This window comes from Stomoxys calcitrans, chromosome 3 (genome assembly GCF_963082655.1).
Source record: "Stomoxys calcitrans chromosome 3, idStoCalc2.1, whole genome shotgun sequence".
Classification (NCBI taxonomy): domain Eukaryota; kingdom Metazoa; phylum Arthropoda; class Insecta; order Diptera; family Muscidae; genus Stomoxys; species Stomoxys calcitrans.
In genome coordinates, this window is record NC_081554.1 from 185,788,816 (window position 1) to 185,810,531 (window position 21,716).

The following is a 21,716-nucleotide window of genomic DNA, read 5'->3' on the forward strand; positions in this document are numbered from 1 at the left end:
CATACTTTTTTGCGTTACTAATTCGTTACAAACACGTAACGCAACAAATGCATTACTTTACGCCAGCCTATAATCATTGGTATATATTTGTTTTTGTTCATTCTTGACATTTTCTGAACTTTCGTTTCTTTAAGTTAAATGTTGTTAGGCTGTTAGGATAGCTAGCGGTATTATTTATTAAGTTTTTATCAACTTGGAACTAGTAAACGGATGGCACGAAACGGGAAACGAAGTCATTAAGAAAGATAGATAGATGGAATGAGATTCGCTTCGCTGACGTTTTAAATTGTGTGTGGATATTTTTTAAGTTTGTTCAAAAAGCCGGATAAATTTCTACTGCATTGGAAATAGAGTCAATGCAATTAGCATTAATATATGATATGATATATAAATAAACATATATTATGTACAACTAAGAAATTCAATCATTAAAAGTTTATGTAATAAATTAAATACGAAGAAACAACTACAGTGACCTGTGTGTAATTAAAATAAATTAATCAAATAATACGAAAATAACAACAACACGAGTACAACAATAGCTGCAACGACAATAGCAATAGAATTTTATTGAAAATGACTAAGCCCGATGTGCGCAAAAGAAAGGTGAGTGAATTTAACATAAATTTAGGCACTAATTTTCCTAAGGCAAATTTAATTCAACAGGTAATTGATAGAAATAAAAAAAAAATAAGATGAACAACGGGGACCGGTTGCCTCACTGAGACTGTGGGCCAATTGTATGTTGTTTTTTTTTTGTTATATGTACATACATGTGATGTGTGCATATGTATGCATGCTATAGTGAAGAGCTACAGTATGACGATGAGTTCAGCATTGTGCCGACCAAATGATTACGAATTTGATTATATTAATTGCTTAAGGGCGCAGTATGTTAATTGTGGGCCACAAATCGAATGTTGTAATAAGCGATATATTTGATCCCAGAAATATATATTAGGTCTGTTCGGGTATTTTTCTAGTAAAAATTTGCACTCTTTTACTACTCTTTACTCTTTTTTGCTATTTATTTGAATTAAAGAGCTGGTTTTCATAAAACAGCTGTTCGATGCTACAAATTTCTGCGGGGAAAAACACTTCCAGTAGAAATTTGCAAGCTCTCAATTACCAAACTACCAAATTTTGCTCACTCTCACGTACCATCACACTCTCTTCTGCTGGCAAATAAGGTACGGGGACGACCTTGGTACAATCAGAAGCATGGCGAAACAATTCAAGATGGTCTCATTTGTAAAACAACCACAAATCATATGGAGCAATCCGCCATCTTGTCTTCAAGCTAATCGACGTTTTGCCAAAACACACAAAGAAATTTGTATGCGTGTGTGTATATATGTGCGTAAATGAGCAGAGAATATGATAGAAAGAATATAACAACAAAGAGAATGCAAACAAAAATCTGACATCTTATACCGCCAAAACTGGCCTGCTTTTAGCAGTTGTCGCGTGAGACCACCACCCAGCTGATCAACTATTTTAATTTCAGAGTTGTATCGAAAACCCACCAGAACGTTAAATGCTATGTTTGGATTTTTTTTTTACATTTTGTTCCTTTTTTCACATTTTTATCGTTTGAATTTATAATTTTTAACATAATCATAACTGTTTTGATCTTGTGGCTGCTACACATGACAAGTTTGACAACCTAGTAAGAATTTGGGCCACCATCGCCACAGGGTTGTATCATTGATTTCGTTGTTGTTGAGCTAATGACTTTACCTTCTAATTGTACCAAGGGAACTACCAGTTAAAATTTTTGAGTATACGAAAACACTTATTAGGAAGCAATAACGTAAAAATTGTATTTTTTGGGGATATATATATTCATTTACAGGTAGTGACTGTTGCCCAACAACAAAATATTGAGTGCACTATACGTCAAAATCAGTGATTAGTGGAACTCTGATTTTGTATATGTTAATAGTTCACGCCATTTATCGTTGTTTGTGTGTGTCATGGTTTTTAACCATAATTCACACACACAACCAAAATTGAAAAAATTGTATTCAGCTGTTAACGATACACTACCTGGTAATTATGTCATGGGCGCACCTACTGTTTTGATGGAACAGATGTTGTTTGAAATCATGAATGTGCAATTAGTTTGTCAGCAAAGCCCAGGTCTCTAATATTTTGGTGATAGGCATATGAGAAACACTAAAACACAAGAAGAAATGGAACTTGCAGATGAGGGTATTAGGATTGGTCGCTACAATACGTTTGACCCTAGAATCATGGAACTGAATTTGGAAAGAATAGGGTGGTCAAATACCATAAGGGGAACTTATCACAGATGTTCAATATATTAAAATGTACTTTGCAACACTTTCAAAATGCGCTAGGTGCAAAGATTAGAAATAAACGAAGAAAATAAAATAAGAGAAAATTTTGAGAGCACTGTGAATAAGCAATAAAAATGATTGTGGTAATTTTTTTTGCTTTTGAACATAACGTCAGATTTCTAATCGTTGCACGAAGAATCCCTTTGTTTGGGAAAGGAAAGAACATCTATAGTAATCAACTGTCCATGGAACTTATGACGTGCATTTTATGGCTTGTTTAGTAGAACCACCCATAACATAATTACCAGGTAGTGTACCGTAAACAGCTGAGTACAATTTTTTCTCGCGAAGTGCACTATCTGTCAACGAGCTTTGGTTGTGGGTGTTTATTATAGTTAAGAACTACAACTCCCACAAACAACGAAAAATGGAGCGAACTAGTAACATACTCAAAATTGAGTTGCAGTAATCACTGATTTTGACGATAGTGCACTCAATATTTTGCTGTTGGGCAACTGCCACTACCTGTAAATGAATATATCTTGGAACAGCCTAAGCCTAGTACTGACTTCGACGTTTCGTACGAATAACTGTCAAAACGCATTAAAAAACGGCGACGAAGAAGTGGTATGAGCAAGAAGTGGTACTGAGTTTTATGAAAAAACTTACGCTTCAATTAATTCCAAATGTAATTATTTGCTCACGAAATGGGCTCCAGTAAACTCTCCTTTAATGTTGTTGTATGTTTTTTTTTTACTTTTGTTTGCGTTCTGGCGAAGAATAGAGTCTGTCGGATTTCGCAATAATTAAATAGGGGTTTTCGCTGCGAATGAAGACAGTTCTTGGCTTAACACCCTGCTTGATCCAGAGGTACCAGTTTTCAAAAATATTCGTAAGTACTGCGATTTTATTCCACACTAAACCTACAAACAACCCTCGTTTCTTTATTTAAATCTGTTGGCATTACGAAAAACAAAACACTTGAAATTACCCTGCCTGTGTACGAGTATCATGTGTAATTCAATGAGTTGCGCCTCTAAAACATTTTTCTTTTACACATGTTTTATTTATTATTGCGGTAATCTACATTTCAGCTAAGATAGATCACTGATTTTGGCTAATTTGAAAATTAGCCAAATTTTCTAAAATAAATTAAATTTATATTCAATAGGAATTGGGTAAGTGGAAAAATTCATTAAAAGCCGACCAATGCTTTTAATAGGGGAATGAGTATACAGTAGTTGCTAATATGTTCATGATGAAATTAATTCCCCAAAAATAACTATCGCAAAAATTTTAATACCAAGCATTGAAATAATTTCCTATCTATCCATTATCAAAAGTGATTGAGTTAGGAAATCACACACGTAGCTATCAATTTGTTATATGTACTTAACAATAAATGGAGCTGATGAAATAGTTGCTATTGTTGAATTTTACCCTTTATATTTTGAATATTTTGCCATGTCATTGCTGCCTTATTTCATAATTTGTTAGTTAAATGTTATCAGTTATTGATAACTTTTAGGACAACGACCGATGGTGGTAGCAAGTCATCTTCAGCTTATCTCAGTTATCTTGAAAAGTATTTCCCAATGTCAAAAGATAAGCTAGCAAGATTTCAAAAAGAAAGCCCAACATTCATTTAACTTAAAACGCAATCTTTATCATGTATAATTCAAGTTATTGATTGATTTTAGTGTGAGATAAAAAAATTCAAGAGCAAAAATTGCTGATGAAAGAAAGTTTTTACAAGAACTGATACAAACTTTTTTATATGAATCATCTGTTTGTTTGTTCCGAACCGACTCGAAAACGGCTGAACCCGTCTAAACTCAGACGGTAGAGTTTGTTCCCCTGTGAATATAGGGTACTATATTTTGTGGTATCCGGGAGGGGGCGGACCTTCCCCCTAGCCACAATCTTCAAAATCATCAGATCACGGAGATGGGTGCATCGATTTAAGTGTTGAAACTTATAAGAATGAGTATGATTGTTAACACAGATGCAGGATGCACTAAAAAGGTTAAGACATGCGACCAGCTGAGTAAAATTTTTTTCGGCCCAATTCTGAAAACTCCCTGCGAATAAACTCCCATGGAATACATTTCTCCGTCGAATAAAATCCTCCTATTCTGATTGAATGGGGTGAGAAAAAATATGGGAGAGGGAATTTCGAATTTTCGAAAACAGCTGTTTTGCTGCAGCAAAACATAAAATGGAAAAAAGCAAAAATAAGTTATAAGGGTTGCTAAAAAAGTTTACAAACATGTTTAGTGTTGCTTTTGTAATGTTTGTTTTAATTTTTGTATTTTAATAATGCACAATTATGGCCTACAGTTTGTCACCATATTTCTGTGTTGTGATAACAACTTTCCCTCTTCATCCAAGCAATCGTTGGCTAAATTAGATGCTTTCAGAGTGGTTTGGTGGACAGATAAATGGATTAATTGTGTCGTGTTGTCCGTGGCGGCATACGGGGCACACATCCAGCATGTTGGCATTTTCCCTTGCCAAAAGGAGTTAAGGAGGCTGAATCGTAATATAGAGGTTTGCTTCTCCTTCGTCGTCATAAATGCTGTGGTGGTCTGCCTGATACGCCGTTTTATCTAAAGGCCTACTTTTATAGAACTAGAACTTGAATATCTAATCGACATTTCCGGGCGGCGGCCGCTTATCTTGGTGGTTGGGACGGCTGCTAGACATAGTGCTGCCGGAAAGCGACTTATGGATTTATTCTTACTCGTGTGGAGTAAGTGCTGCCAAATGTGGCTCAAGTATCTTTGAATAATTGCCCACTAAAATTCCATTTACAGGAACAGGCAGAAGACTTCTTGCACATTATTGAGTGCCGCCCGATTCTACTTTAAGCTCAATGATAACGGACCTCCTTTAAGTATCCGACTCGGAACGGAGTCCCAATGAAATTGAAAAACTTAAGAGAATCTTCTATGGCGTGTACATGACATATTTAAACCGGGAGCACTCAACAAAAATTGAAATTGTTTTTGATGAAAAATTGAAAAATAATTTCCATATATTTTTAATTGTTCGTAAGTAATAAGAAGTGGTACCATTTTTTATATAAAAACATAAAATTCACAATTTTTTATCCTGACTTCCTTTCATTTGTTTGGGGGAATTTTCCCATGTTTTATCGCCTCATTCTCCCTTTTATATCGATTCAAAATAACTACTTTTTCCCCTGGGAGAGATTTCCCTTTTTCGAAGTTTGTTTAGAATAAGGGAAAAACACCCAGTAAATTGTTACTCAGAATAGGGGAAAAGGGAGTAGGGAATAAACTCCCAGGGAATTGTTATTCAGAATAGGGCTGTTTATTTTTGTTTTGATTTTGCAGTAAATCGAAATGTAATAGGCTTGATATCACAGCTCTGATATTTTTGTAAAATGTTTAAAAAAAAGTTTGTATTTTATCCGATATTCCACACATAAGCAACAAAGCCGTGTTATAATGATGAAAATACAAAATAAAACACATTTGAAGAAGTTAAGTTGTAAAACAAAATTTATTTCTACAACCACGTTGACATTTCAATTTACGGCATTTACCATTTAAGGTAGTTTCGTTAGAGGTAGGTTTTTGTTGTTGTGCTAATGATCCTACCTCTTAATTGTACCATGACACAGATGTGGTATTTTTCTACGATTTTTAAACGATGTTTTATTTGATCCGTTATTCCACTCATAAGCAACAAAACAGCGTTGTTATGATGAAAATACAACTTTAAAACACATTTGAAGAAGATAAATTGTAAAACGTTTATTTCTGAAACTACAATACTTTGACAATTGCATTTACGGCGTTTGCCCATCAAGGTAGATTCTTTGGGGTAGATTTTTGTTGTTATGTTAATGAAGCTACCTCTTAATTTTACCATGGGACGAACTTAATATAACAAATCGACCTCTTCCTCAAAAAAGACATGTTTACCGATTGGGGCAATAGTCTTAAGTGATTCCACTATAGTAGTTTTTTGCCATTTTCCTCACAATAAGCCATGGCGAAACAATTAAAGGTGGTCTCGTTTGTACAATAACCACAAATCATATGGCGCAATCTGCCATATGATGACAAGCGGATCGTACTTTTGCCAACACACGCAAAGAAATTTGTGTGCGTTTGTGTATACGTGGGCGTAAATGAGCAGAGAATATGCGAAAAAGAAGATAACAAAGAGAATGCAAACAAAAATCTGTCATCTTAATACCGTCAAACCCGGCCAGCTGTTAACGGCTGTTCGCGTGAGACCGCATTTTTAAATCCGCCTTGGCTATAAGCAGAGTACAACTTTTCCGCCTATTTTAGCTCAAAACAAAAAAGCTCAACAGTATACTCAGCTTTATTTAGAACATCTGTTGCCAGAATTGCCATGACATGTTTTTCACAAACAAGTGTGGCCAATTGTACAAATACCTCTATTGTGAATGGTAAAATAAAATTAAAACCTATTATGTAAAGGGTGATTTTTTTGAGGTTAGGATTTTCATGCATTAGTATTTGACAGATCACGTGGGATTTCAGACATGGTGTCAAAGAGAAAGATGCTCAGTATGCTTTGACATTTCATCATGAATAGACTTACTAACGAGCAACGCTTGCAAATCATTGAATTTTATTACCAAAATCAGTGTTCGGTTCGAAATGTGTTCATTCACCGTAACGTTGCGTCCAACAGCATCTTTGAAAAAATACGGTCCAATGATTCCACCAGCGTACAAACCACACCAAACAGTGCATTTTTCGGGATGCATGGGCAGTTCTTGAACGGCTTCTGGTTGCTCTTCACTCCAAATGCGGCAATTTTGCTTATTTACGTAGCCATTCAACCAGAAATGAGCCTCATCGCTGAACGGTGAATAAACACATTTCGAACCGAACACTGATTTTGGTAATAAAATTCAATGATTTGCAAGCGTTGCTCGTTAGTAAGTCTATTCATGATGAAATGTCAAAGCATACTGAGCATCTTTCTCTTTGACACCATGTCTGAAATCCCACGTGATCTGTCAAATACTAATGCATGAAAATCCTACCCTCAAATGTACATATAAATGCGTGTACAAATCTTAATAAATTTTATTTGACTGATTTGCCCACAAATGTTTGTTTTGACAGGTTGGCAAATGGTGTTACCACCTCATGGCGAACCAACAGACTTGCACTGAAACTTTATTTGCGTTTTATTATTGTCCTTCACGGCTTATCTAAATAAAATAAAACACAGCAAATATTGTTATTAAAACTTTGTCATAAATAATGAGGGAATGCCATAATAAATGTAACCAGCAAGTTTTTTGTTTGAAAATCTATTATCTACAAAAAGTAATCGTGAAAAATGTTAATTTTTATTGTGAAAGACGAACTAATACCCACCGTTAGATATTAATGTGCTGAGATGGTCATGGGAAAATATGCATTTGGATTTAAAATTTTTTGTACCCTCCGCCATAGGATGGTGGTATACTTATTTCGTTATGCGTCTAAGACTCCATAAAGTATATATATTCTTGTTCGTCATCGATTTAAGTTGATCTAGCCATGTCTGTCCGTCGTGGTCGAAAGCACGCTAACTTTCGAAGGAGTAAAGTTAGGAGCTTGAAATTTTGCAAATACTTTCTATTAGTGTAGGTCGTTTGGGATTGTAAATGGGCCAAATCGGTCCATGTTTTAATATAGCTGCCATATAAACCGATCTTGGGTCTTGATTTCTTCAGCTTTTAGAGGGCGTAATTCTTATTCGATTTGGCTGTAATTTTGCACGTGATGTTTTGGTATCACCTCCAACAACTGTGCGATGTATGGTTCGATCAGTTGATGGAGAAATGATTCCGACCATCAAGTTGACGGCTCTTACACATTCTCCCCACATGCCACAGCAATTTGCGATACAGTCAAAAGTAGAAACAAGGTCCTCAAGTCACTTGCCGGCAGCACTTGGGCTGCAGACAAAGAAACCTTGTTGACTACGTACAAAGCAATTGGGCCGTCTGTGGTAAGTTATGCAGCACTAGTGTGGTCTCGTCAGTTTTGTGACACGCAGTGAAATAATATTCAGATCTGTCAGAATGCCGCCCTCCGAACTGCGAGGGCTGTCTCCTCAGTTCTCATGTGGACCAACTCCATCAGGAGACAAAGATCCTACCAGTGCGAAGACATCCTACCATGCTGTCTAAGCAATACCTTTCGGGCTGTTATCGCAGAGACCATCCAAATTATCCTCTTGTGGATAGATATCCACCGCCCAGAAGCCTTAAGATAGATCTACATGATCTTGAGCGTGAGGTTCAGCGTTACAAGTGAGAACCTCTAGATCAATCGGCATATCAAGCAGGTCTGGACAACATTCATGCAGACACGGTAGCAGACGCGGTAAATGGCTACCGGGTGAATGAAGTCCTTGTAGAACGGCCGCCTCCCATTGCACCTGAAGAAATTAACCTCTCCCGCCAAACCAGAGTAGGTCTGGCTCAATTACGTTCCAGCAGATGCAGCCGCCTCAATTCCTACAGAGCAAGGATTGATGCTGACGTGCAAGATGTATGTCCCGATTGTAACCAGGGACCGCACGATACACGTCACCAGTTTAACTGCCCAGCCAGACTCACTTGACTCAGACCGAGGTCCCTGTGGACGCGACCCATCTTAGTCGCATAGTTCCTGGGTCTTGACACTCAACAGAATCAAGCAGACGAAAGATAGAACACAACAAAGTGCTACAACAACAACAACAAATCAGTTAATAACCTGGTATAGCTGCCATATAAACCGATCTTGGATCTTGACTTCTTGAGCCGCTAGAGGGCACAACTCTCACGAGATTTGGCTGAAATTTTGCATGACATGTTTTGTTATGACTTCAACCACTGTGCTTAGTATGGCGCAAATCAGTACATAATCTGATATAGCTGCTATATAAACCGATCTGGGATCTTGACTTCTTGAGCCCCTGGAGGGCGCAATTCTCATCCGATTTTGCTGAACTTTTGTACAACGGCTACTCCCATGACCTTCAACATTATTGTTCAATATGGTCTGAATCGATCTTTATCTTGATACAGCTGCCATATATACCAATCTCCCAATTTTGCTTCTTAAGCCCCTACAAAGCGCAATTCTTTTACGAATGGACTTAAATATTACACAATGACTTCTGCAATCCCATGTCAGCCGGTTGTACGTACCGGATTGACCCGATGAAGTCCTTCATTGGCAAGGGCTGCCGACTCAGTGTATAACACACTGCTACAACAACAATTTCTACAATGTTCAGCATTCAATTCATTTATGGTCCGAATCAGACTATAACTTGAAATAGTTCCAATAACATAACAGTTATTATCCATTATTTTACTTTTTTTTTTGCCTAAAAAGAGATACCGCGCAAAGAAATCAACAAATGCTATCCCTGGTGGAGGGTATATAAGATTCGGCTCGGCCGAACTTAGCACGCTGTTACATGTTTTTAAATATATTCTTTTTACTGTTCCAAGAAGTTTCGTTTTTTACATCTGCTACCAAATTTAAAATTTCCCAAACCTAAACCCCATTTGAGTGTTTGGTGGTCGGTCCTCTTAATGAATGAAAATTACCCTATAAATAAATTATAAGCACAAACATACAGCAAAGGTTAGTTTCATTTTAATAAATAATGCAAATAAAAGCAAAGTTTTTGATCTCCCTCTATTCTGAAGTGAATTTATTTAAAGAGTGGTGTATTTTTTGGTATTGTGATTTGGCAAATTGAATTGAAAAAAAAAAAAAAATAAAGAAATAAAACCGCACTTTCGCATTAAGCAAATTTACACACATCAACATGTACACACATTTTATTTTAATGTTTATATGTATAAATAGATAGTTGCTATTTGTCTGTTGTATTCACATAGTGATAGAGGTTGGGAGGTGGTGGGTGGTCGATATCATAGAACAATTGTTTTGTATTCTTGCCTTGATGTGTACTCATAGTAAGGCCCAGAATACCAAAGACAACAAATTACGGTTTCTTTTTGTTTTAATGTGTACGCGGGGAGCTCTGAAAAGAAAATATATGAGATATATGTTTTGTTTTATTAAAAATCTGATGATGATTTAATGGTTTCTTAAGATATAAGAAACCGGGCAATTGATATTTGGAAGGTCTATTAATAGGAGGAGCTGTGATAAGCATCATACGCGTCATATATAATAGTGAAGGAAATGCCGGATTTAGCTCCTTGATTTTAAATCCATGAGACCTGGATTTGATAAATCTGAGAAATGCTGTCGAATCCTTCTCCCCCCGCATAAGTTTCGACGAAGTTTCAATTAAAAATGCATTTGCATTTAATTTGGCGGAAGATTTTTAAAGAGTCCTATTATTTTTTAATTGCATCAGGTATAAAAATAAACGAATAGATTGTATTGATGGCCTGGAAATGAGAATCACCAATATGATTGCACTTTCAAAAGAAATACTCGCAGAATTCTCTGGATAGTTAGGATAGTTAAATCATGAAGCGTTAGAAAATGTATAAAGCTGAAGTTACATACCACGCGCAGCACTTAAGGCGCTATTACACGGCATGTGGATGTCTTATGACATGTTACTTTTTGTATTCACATGTAATTGAAAATGTTTGTCAAAATTGTTAATTTACATACGATTCATCATTTTTGATATCACACCTGTATGTCACTTTTGTATGGGATTACCTAAAAATTTCAGCAAAAGCTGATTTTTTGTATGCGTTAAAATTGTTAAAGTTGCGAGAAAGCTTGTTAAATCATTAATTTGTAAAAACAATTTAATTTGGTGTTATTTTTTCGACTGACAACAAAAACAGCTGATTTTGTATGTCTTTGTCAAAAGGAATAGAGCACGCTCTAATTGAAAAAAATGTACATAAGCTATTTTGAAAAGTGATTTTCATTTGTTGGTTTCGTTTATATCACACGATATGTACAACTCAACATATGCTAAATTTGACATGTCATTAGACAACTACATGACGTGTAATAGAGCCTTTATGTGTTCTAAGCAATCAAATGCGCCCCATGCGTTATCTGGGTTGAGTTACATACAGTGCTGCCAAGTCTTTTTCGCAAAAAATCGTTAAATTTACGATCATTTGACGTTTTTCAATTTCTGACTAAATTAATTTTGATGTTTGAAAGATACACAATCGAGCAACGCGTTAAAGTTATTCAAAATCAACATTAAAATTGAACCACCTTCTAAAGGGTGATTTTTTTGAGGTTAGGATTTTCATGCATTAGTATTTGACAGATCACGTGGGATTTCAGACATGGTGTCAAAGAGAAAGATGCTCAGTATGCTTTGACATTTCATCATGAATAGACTTACTAACGAGCAACGCTTGCAAATCATTGAATTTTATTACCAAAATCAGTGTTCGGTTCGAAATGTGTTCACCATGTCTGAAATCCCACGTGATCTGTCAAATACTAATGCATGAAAATCCTAACCTCAAAAAAATCACCCTTTACATTAAAATTAGGCAATTTGCGGATTTGTCATACAATGTCAATCAAAACCTATACTACTGAATTTTTTCCCCCTTATTTGAGGTCAATTTCAATACAAATTAAACCCGAGAAAAAATCGTCAACTTATAAAGGGATTCAAAACGATTCCAAATTTTGGAAAAAAAATCGTCAAAATCGCCACGTCTGGCAGCCTTGATTACATATCACACGCCCAAGGCGTATTTATCAGGTGGTTGTATCAACCCAGCTGATAGAACTTGATATGTCAATTCATAGGTCTGTTCGCATACTTTTCCAGTAAAAATTTACATGAGAGTAAGAGCTATTTTACTCTCTTTAAAAAAATTTGCAAGCAAAAGTACGCGAACGACTTCCAGTGAAAATTTGTAGAAAAAAAGGTGATTTTTGTTTTGGTTGGTTTTTTATTTGCTTGCTTTGAAAAAAAAAAATATTTAAATAAGAAATGCTGGCGATATTTTTGAGATATTTTCCTTAGATAAACGTCAATTTATTGACCCGAGAGTGAAAAGGCTAAAAGGGGAGCCATTTGTATGTTCGTGATCTCCATGATAGCCATCACAGGATGGGCAGTGTGTTTGCAGGATGGGCAGTGTGATCGCGCTACTGAAACCGGGAAAGGACACGAGCTAGGGGAAGTCGTACAGACCGATCTGTCTTTTTTCTTCAGTAGCCAAGGCGCAAGAGGAGCTACTCTTTTCCATCCTCCCGTTGGGCGAATCAGCATGCATTGGCTGCATAGAACTACAACTGCTTTACATGCCAGCACCGTAAACAAAAGTAGAAACAACGTTCTCAAGTCCCTTGTCGGCTTCACTTGGTGTGCTGACAAAGGAATGTTGTACTAACCACCAAATGCTTCTGGATATTGTGGTTGGACAAATTGCTGCGACCACTAATATAAGGCTAAGGGAGCTTTCTATTTGGTCGTGTGATGGCTTCGGACACTGTGTTATCATTGAAGATATCTGTATCCGTTCACTATTGGTAGACTAATATGCACTAATTTTTTTCTGATCCCACTGTGCGTATCTTTTCACTGCCCAGCCAGACCCACTAAATACCATGGCAGCATCTTCCCTCCTTAACAAATTCAAAGGATCGGGGTACACAACCCCTCCTTGTGGTGATCGAGCTATAATCACAATTTTCCTATTTGAGCCATTTGTTAGCATGCACTTGGTAGCTATCTACGGCTACAATAACCGTATGAAAACTATTTAAACCTGCCATCTTGGTGGTTTTGTGGGTTGTTGTTTTAGTAGTAGTCACACTTTCATGTGGAAGTGGCGATCCCCGTCAAGCTGCTATAGGTGAGCAAACTCGTTCGCCACGGGAACAACGTGGCCATTAGCTATTTAAAGGCGCCAATAACTCGCCTTGTCATATGGAGCATTATAGGTACTCAGAATCTTTGCAAGAGCCGGTGCCATCTGACCTCTCATTGAGACCACTCTCCATTCCACGATACCACTGATTGTTCGCGACTGCCGTTGCAGCTACTCCGTATGGAGTATTCCACTATACGCAGCCTGTGTACGCGCCCGGTAGCTCGCAGCTAAGCTTCTCGTGACAGCAATGAACACCACACAGATCGGACCTCAATGGCATGTGTGGTACTCACAGCTATCCCCTGCAGGGCTACATTAGTAAACCCCCCAAGCTGTATCAAAACCATAAACCGCTGATAATTACATGATCCTACGTTTTAATCAACAGCCAGTACCATAAAGAGATGTATTTGTCTGGAGTAACCTCCAACACTCTTTCTTCTGTCCGCGCTTGGTCCCGGTCTCTTCGGACATTTCTCTGCATGCCTAAATTTAACCAGTAATTAGTAAGTTAATCTTCTGTGAATTAACACAATGGTCTTTGAATCCAATTGTTCAGTACTTTTCTATATAAGAAGCTGCGGTTTTGACATCGAGTGTTACATCCTCGTCATCAACACCATCTAGAGTTACATCGTCGACAACATCATGATCACCTTTATCGCTGAAAGCTTTTTCCACGACATTTAGAGCACCAGCATGTTGATGGAGGCCACCCACCGTAGGGCAGAGGTTAGCATGTCCGCCAATGACGCTGAACGCCTGGGTTCGAATCCTGGCGAGACCATCAGACAAAATTTTCAACGGTGGTTTTCCCCTCCTAATGCTGGCAACATTTGTGAGGTACTATGCAATGTAAAACTTCTCTCCAAAGAGGTGTCGCACTGCGGCACGCCGTTCGGACTCGGCTATAAAAAGGAGGCCCCTCATCATTGAGCTTAAAACTTGGATCGGACTGCACTCATTGATATGCGAGAAGTTTGCCCCTGTTCCTTAGTGGAATGTTCATGGGCAAAATTTGTATTTGTATTTGTTGATGGATGGTACCGCTGAGGGCATATTCTTTGGTTCACCGTCAACTTTTTGTTGGGAAGTCTATCGAAATCTAATCAAGTCACTTAAAATTGGTGAAACCAACAGCATCCATGAGATGTGTATTATGCAGCGTTACCTTCTTTCATTCTCGAATATCTTATTTGAGCCCATATTCCCCTGTTCTGCTTGCGGATATATCGAGGATACTATCTTTACTTATTATCCAACATCAACTTAATTTCGAAACCCTAAAAAACTTGTACTGAAAAATTGACACATCTCAATTGTCATTGTCATTGAATATATCAAAGCTCAAATAAGCCTTTATTAAACCAAAAACACCTTTTTACCTAATTTGATTTTTTTACTTTGATAAAGATTTATATTGTATTGTATTCCATTTTTATTTCATTCAAAATGTGCTTATTAAAATGTTAGCATTTTCAAAACTTTATTTTGTCTTTTTTGAGAAATAACAGCAAATTATTCATATGAATCAATCACTCTTAAATTGTTTTGCCCTTTTTTCGAATTGCCATTTACTGCCAAAAGATTGCTTAGCTTTTAACGGTCATACTATTGCTTGCGTTGGCAACACTGCTCACTATCTCATTTCCTCTCAAAATTGACAACTGCAATAAACAGCTAAAAGTACTTGACATAACTAGCAATTTGAGATAATAGAACGCCTTTTTTCACTGAGAACGTGAAAAAGTAAAAAAAAATTATAATCTAAAACATTAGAATATTTGTGCGGCAAATGTAAAAACAAGAAAATATACTTAAGATGTTGTTGTAAAATACAAACGCACACAATTTATATTTGTTGGTGGCTTTGAGTCGAATGAAACATGAAATTTGATTACGTTTTGGTATGCTTAGAGATGGAGGCGACGACGAAGCAAGCAAGAAACCAGACATTCTAAATATTTGTTTAATATTTGCCAAATTTCTATATAAATTGATTTTTTAATTAAATTGTTTTCCAATTCTTTTGCTTATAGCTAAGTTCTGGTGATGACAAAACCGCATCTGGCAGCAGACGCAAATCACCCAATAGTTCAACGGGCAGCGGTGGTGGTGGTGGTTTACCAAAAGGTCTCAAGTTGTCTTTCTTCTGCTTAATCATATCAGTGTGCTTATTATTGGTTGTATTTGGTAAGTTTGTTTTTTATAGAATATAGTTTTGCTATACTAAATTTTTGTTTGTTTTTGCTTTTGTTCAGGTTTGTACATTGATACGACTAGTCCATTTTTAGTCCAATTAGCCTCTAAATTAGGCTATAGCAAAAATCAGTATGCTGTGATTATTGATGCGGGATCGACTGGTAGTCGTGTGCTCGCCTACAAATTCGATCGTAGTTTCATAGGTATGTATGTATGCAATATTTTATTAAGAAAAGCAGAACATTCTGTTCAGCTTTTCGAGCGGAATGGTGTCAAACTTCATGTTGTTGCTGTTGTAGTAGTGTGTTGTACACTGAGGCGGCAGCCCTTGCCGATGAAGGACTCCATCGGGTCAATCCGGTACGTACAACCGGCTGCCATGGGATTGTCAAACTTCATATTAGAGATGTGCACGTGAGTGATTTTCCACTCACGCTCACGAGACAAAAATTTTACTCACGCACGAAAAATACCACGACTCAGGAGAAAAATCACGACTCACGAAAAACTTCCGAAACTTGAAAAAATATGTTTCCATGAAGCAATTAATATTTTTTTTTGAAAACATCTGCGAAAAGTAGGAGAAAAATAGGCGAAAAAGTAGTATTGGGTTGCCCAAAAAGTAATTGCGGATTTTTTCGGTCGGCCAAATGAAGTTGATCATGACCAAATCAAAGCATTAATCGAATGGGAACGTCATGAAACTGAGCGTGAGATAGGAGAGAAGTTAAATATACCAAAATCAACCGTTCATTATCACTTAAAAAGTCTTGGACTGGTGAAAAAGCTTGATATTTGGGTACCACATGTATTGAAAGAAATTCATTTAACAAACCGAATCAACGCTTGTGATATGCACCTTAAACGCAATGAATTCGATCCGTTTTTAAAACGAATCATAACTGGAGATGAAAAATGGATTGTTACAACAACGTTAGTCGAAAACGATCATGGTCCAAGCATGGTGAACCAGCTCAAACCACTTCAAAGGCTGATATCCACTAAAAGAAGGTTATGCTGTCTGTTTGGTGGGATTGGAAGGGTGTGGTATATTTTGAGCTGCTTCCAAGGAACCAAACGATTAATTCGGATGTTTACTGTCAACAATTGGACAAATTGAATACAGCCATCAAGGAGAAGCGACCAGAATTGGTCAATCATAAAGGTGTCATATTCCACCAGGACAACGCTAGACCGCACACATCTTTGGTCACTCGCCAAAAACTGAGTGAGCTTGGCTGGGAACTTTTAATGCATCCACCATATAGCCCTGACCTTGCACCATCAGACTTCCATTTATTTCGATCTTTGCAGAACTCCTTAAATGGTAAAACTTTCGGCAATGATGAGGCTATAAAATCGCACTTGGTTCAGTTTTTTGCAGATAAAGGCCAGAAGTTCTATGAGCGTGGAATACTAAATTTGCCAGGAAGATGGCAAAAGGTTATCGAACAATATGGCAATTATATATTTGATTAAAGTTCATTCTAAGTTTTATTAAAAATGCATTTACTTTCTTTTAAAAAATTACGCAATTACTTTTTGGGCAACCCAATACTTTGATTATGGTGAGGAAAATGGCAAAAAAATGATAGTGGCGACCCTTGAAACCATTAAGGCTACCATTGGCGGCATCATTTTAGTTTGTTTTACCAGTTTTAATTGTTAGTCATAGCAATACAATTAAAGGTGGTCTCATTTGTACAACAACCACAAATCATATGGTGCAATCTGCCATCTTGTCATCAAGCTGAACGTACTTTTGCCAACACACGCAAAGAAATTTGTGAGCGTGTGTGTACATGAGTAGAGAATATGCGAGAAAGAAGATAACAACAAAGAGAATGCAAACAAAAACCTGTCATCTTAATACCGTCAAACCGGGCCAGCTGTTAACAGCTGTTCCCGTGAGACCACCTTTTTAAATCCACCTTGATAGCTATTTTTTTCTTTCCGAAAAAACAATTTAAATATTTCGCAGATAAGAAAAGGCCTTGGCATGGAAACAAAAACATTTGATTGCTGTGGAATTTCGCTCGCTAACAATTAAAAATGTTGGCGATTATTCCGAAAGCAGAGTAGAATACCAACCCTATGCAGGGATTTTCCTGACTCGTAATATCTCGTGATTCGTGATTTTCTCGTGAGTCTTAATTCACGCATACGCCCGAAGAATATAAATTCATCACGATCACGTGGTTAGATTTGGATCTCACTCACGAATCCCGGGACTCACGCGTGATACGACTACTCACGACTCACGTGAACACCACTACTCATATAAAAAAAAGTCAGCGAAACGTTGACGATCAATAGGCGAAAAAGTAGCACTCTTCTTATATTGTGAAAAATGGCGAAAAAATTCTGGCAAACCTTGAAATCATTGCCGGCATTATTTTTGTCTGTTTTTTTTGGTTCCACTGATTCGTTTTAAAAAAATTAGTTAAATAGAGAAAACAATAAGTGAAGATAAAAAACAGTGTTTTGGTATGGAGACAAAAACATTTGATGGCCCTCAAAAAATTTAAAAATTTCCTCGATTATTCCCAAAGCAGAATAGAATATTAACACAAGCTGAGAAATACCGTTAGTCTGGGCGGATTGTTAAAATGAAAAAAAGGACTAAAATAAGGCTCAGATCGTCAGAAGAGTAGTTTTGACTTGGATCCCTGACCCTAGAGAACGGTTGGGTAATGAAAAAGTAAACAAACTAGGGTTCTCTTATAACCTCACAAAGCCGAAGCTTAACTTGCTCCAAGAACTGCTTGCCTCAATGATTTTAACGCTTCTGCCATCATTTTCTTATTAATGCTTTTCCATCCTGCCCAAAGAGCAGCTTGAAGTTTGAAAAAATTCTAATCCTTTATACGTTTTTCTTTCTAGATAACAAATTGGTTCTATCCGATGAACTCTTCAAGGAACGCAAACCGGGTCTCTCCTCATTTGCTGATGCCCCAGAAAAGGGAGCTCATTCAATTAAATTACTGCTAGATGAGGCTAAAGCTTTTATACCCAAAGACAAATGGGCTTCCACGCCATTAGTACTAAAAGCCACTGCAGGCTTAAGGCTCTTACCCCATAGCAAAGCTGAGAATCTTTTAAATGCAGTACGTGACCTTTTTACCAAATCTGAGTTTAGTGTCGACCTTGATGCCGTTGAAATTATGGATGGTACCGATGAGGGCATATTCTCTTGGTTCACCGTCAACTTTTTGTTGGGACGTCTATCGAAATCTAATCAAGCAGCAGCTTTAGATTTGGGTGGTGGCAGCACTCAAGTAACCTTCTCACCCACTGATCCCGAACAGGTGCCGGTATATGAGAAATATATGCATGAGGTGAACACTTTAAACCAAAAAACCAATGTCTTTACCCATTCCTATCTGGGCTTGGGTTTGATGGCCGCTCGTCATGCGGTCTTCACCAAAGGTAGTCACAGTGAAGCCACCAATTTGGAATCGATTTGTGTCAATCCCATAATCTCCAATAGGACCTGGTTGTACAGCAATGTGGAATATAAGATCTCTGGCAAGGATCATGCCAAATCAACACAAGAAAATCCCATTGTAGACTTTGAGGCCTGTTTGGATTTGGTTAAAAGCAAAGTAATGCCTTTGGTTAAGCCCAAACCATTTACGCTGAAACAACATACAATTGCAGCATTCAGCTATTACTTTGAAAGGGCCACCGAGTCAGGACTTATAGATCCATTTGAAGGTGGCGAGATCACGGTGGAGGCTTATCGCAAAAAGGCGCAGTCTGTATGTGCCATACCCAATGATGAGCAGCCGTTTATGTGCTTTGATTTGACATATATATCCGTGTTATTACATGAGGGATTCGGCTTGGGAGAGGGTAAAAAAATAAAGGTAAAAAAAACATAATATTTTAATTTTTTCTAATTAATTAATTAAAAATGTTCTTTTTGTTTCTTCTGCAGCTATACAAAAAAATTGATGGCCATGAGATCTCATGGGCGTTAGGCTGTGCCTATAACATTTTAATGAGTGATGATAAATTTAATTCTTAAATGATATTAGTTTATTTTTAATTATATATTTTATATTAGTGTATTATTGTTATTTTAAATTTTTAAATTTTTAGATTTTTTCGTTTTGTTTGTTGTTCTTAGCAAACTCCACACTTTACATACACCACCCCACCTTTTGTTTGTCCATGTTGTGTGCTAATCTAATATGCAATAGTGCCTTAGAATTTAGCTTTTCCTATTTTGATTGCACATATCACATTATATACACAGCATATAAAACTATTAATTGGTAACACTTAAAAATAACTACACTGTAATGTTTTAAGTTTTTATTCGTTAGACAAAAATTAAAGAAGTAAAAAAAAAACAAAACGGGAATAAGGACCTGCCTGATTACACAAAAATCTGCTATATTGTATATAGTATTTTAATTTTTTAATTTCGTTAACTGCATTCTTTATATACTGTTATTGGTAGAATGAACTTGATAGAGCCAAATAAATGGTACTAAAAAACGAAAAACATTAAACAAAAATGCATTTTATATGTGTAGGAAAAAGTTGTGGTTTACTGAGAAATCGTTAGAAATCTCACTAAATTCAAATTTTTAATGACATTTTCTGATGACAGAGTCAACAGAACCATGTGCTGGTAATCTGGGTTCTCTACCAAAATCAATTAGCGGGGAGCTCCATTACGACTATATTGTGCAAAAATATGGAAATTAAAACGCAATATTGGGCAACAACTCGTATAACCATTGCGCCCTCATCAAGTCAAATAGAGAGATAGGTTATATGAGTTTTATCAGGTAATGTTCCTATTCGGACCATATTGGCATCGATGTCGAATCTTAGAATGGAATTCCACATGCACAATTTTTTGGAAAATTGCATAAGAACTGTGGCAAAATATATGTGGTACAAGTCGAAATGAGTTCAGCGCAGTAACCAAAGAACAACAAGTCAGCAGGAGCCAATGCGTTGCCGGTTGAATCATTTAACACCGGATATGACATGCTAACGAGGCGCATGTACCAGAGAACTGCTGAGACCCAATAGTTGCAACTCAATCGCCACTTGTGCCAAAGCAAGTGTATGAGTCGCATGCAACTTAAAAAGTTTTAGGTAGCAAAAAAACATGCATTCAGTAGAATGAGAGTTGCTCGAAGAAGCTCCAGCTAAGAAGTATTTTGAAGGCAAATACGGTGCTACACGCAAACCGGGAAGACCAAAAGCCCGATGGAAAGATCAAGTGGTGAGAGACACCTCAAAACCTGGTCTCAGAGATTTTAGAATGAGCGCAGAAAATCGAGGCGCTTGGAACACTATTCTACTTTTGGCTAATGGAACAAATATTCTGTCATAGCCAAATAAAGTATGTAAGGCAAAAACTCTCGGATACACTCCATTGTTTTTTGCTCTTTGTTGCGTCCATTGTTCTTGTAGCAAAATTTAGATCAAGTTTGTCTTCATTAAGTTCTGACTGGGAATGAAAATATAGGCTTAGCTCGCCGGATTGAAAAAATAATTCTAAAACCGCGTTTACACTGCTATTTAAATCCGGATTTTATGGCTAGATCATCTGTTTTCCCTTTATCAAATCAACTGACAAGAGCCTTAAATCCGGATTTAATGAGCAGTGCAAACGGGGCTTAAGACTTAGCAAAAATTTTCAAATTTTTTCATATAAAATAAAGTTTATATGTATAGAACCATTTATTTTATCTCTAAATGGGGCGCAATATGTTGTCATCGCCTAGAATGCTGTGCCAAACTGAAACCCAATCTCGCATCGCGCAATCCACCATTCCCCACTGAAAATATTTATCTCATTTCAATTTCAAAATTAGTAAATTTATAAAAAAGGATTAGCTGCCTTGATCCTTTTATAAATTAAATTAAAAAAAATTGTCTTTAATAGTCTAAAAAAATAGTCTTTGCTTGACTTATGGCCCTTTTAGATGGCACATCATGATCATACTCATCGTGTGTTGATTACAACCTTTGCCAAAAGGCGTAAATCGATTTTTTCTTTTCTTTGATTTTATTTAATTTTTCATACTACATACATAAAATGAGAAGTTTTATAACTTTATTTGGCACAGAAAGTGTTTTCAACATCTGTCAATTAGTGATTACACATTTCTTTGTAAACGGTAAACGATAGACGCCATTCATCGGATAAAATAAAATTATTTTGATTTTTCAGCCATGACTGACGGTTATGTGTACATGTGACGCATACACCCATGGCATAATTACCAGTGTAGTGTACGGTAAACAGCTGAGTACAGTTTTTTCTCGCGAAGTGCACTATCTGTCAACGAATTTTGGTTGTTTGTGTGTATTATAGTTAAGAA

At 36.8% G+C, this 21,716-nt stretch overlaps 1 protein-coding gene across 3 annotated transcripts; it reads left to right on the forward strand.

Moving 5' to 3' along the window:
- Window positions 1–121: 121 nt before the first annotated feature.
- On the forward strand, window positions 122–19,876 carry LOC106085959 (ectonucleoside triphosphate diphosphohydrolase 5). 3 transcript variants are annotated; one of them, XM_013250445.2, is made up of 5 exons: window positions 122–606; window positions 15,201–15,354; window positions 15,423–15,566; window positions 18,247–19,232; window positions 19,304–19,876. In XM_013250445.2, exons 1-5 carry the CDS (start codon window positions 577–579, stop codon window positions 19,391–19,393), a joined length of 1,404 nt encoding a protein of 467 aa, XP_013105899.2. In that variant the 5' UTR covers window positions 122–576; the 3' UTR covers window positions 19,394–19,876. The 3 variants fall into 3 exon arrangements, with proteins under 3 accessions (XP_013105899.2, XP_013105898.2, XP_013105900.2); XM_013250444.2 differs by lacking the exon at window positions 122–606 and adding an exon at window positions 3,118–3,195; XM_013250446.2 differs by lacking the exon at window positions 122–606 and adding an exon at window positions 14,860–15,068.
- The last annotated feature ends 1,840 nt before the right edge of the window (window positions 19,877–21,716 follow it).

Excerpts from the sequence above, each read along its gene's own strand:
- LOC106085959 (XM_013250444.2), top strand. The coding sequence starts at position 3,133 with ATGAAGACAGTTCTTGGCTTAACACCCTGCTTGATCCAGAGGTACCAG. Across the intron at positions 15,355-15,422 it reads CTTATTATTGGTTGTATTTG|GTTTGTACATTGATACGACT; the intron begins GTAAGTTTGTTT and ends GCTTTTGTTCAG. Across the intron at positions 15,567-18,246 it reads ATTCGATCGTAGTTTCATAG|ATAACAAATTGGTTCTATCC; the intron begins GTATGTATGTAT and ends TTTTCTTTCTAG.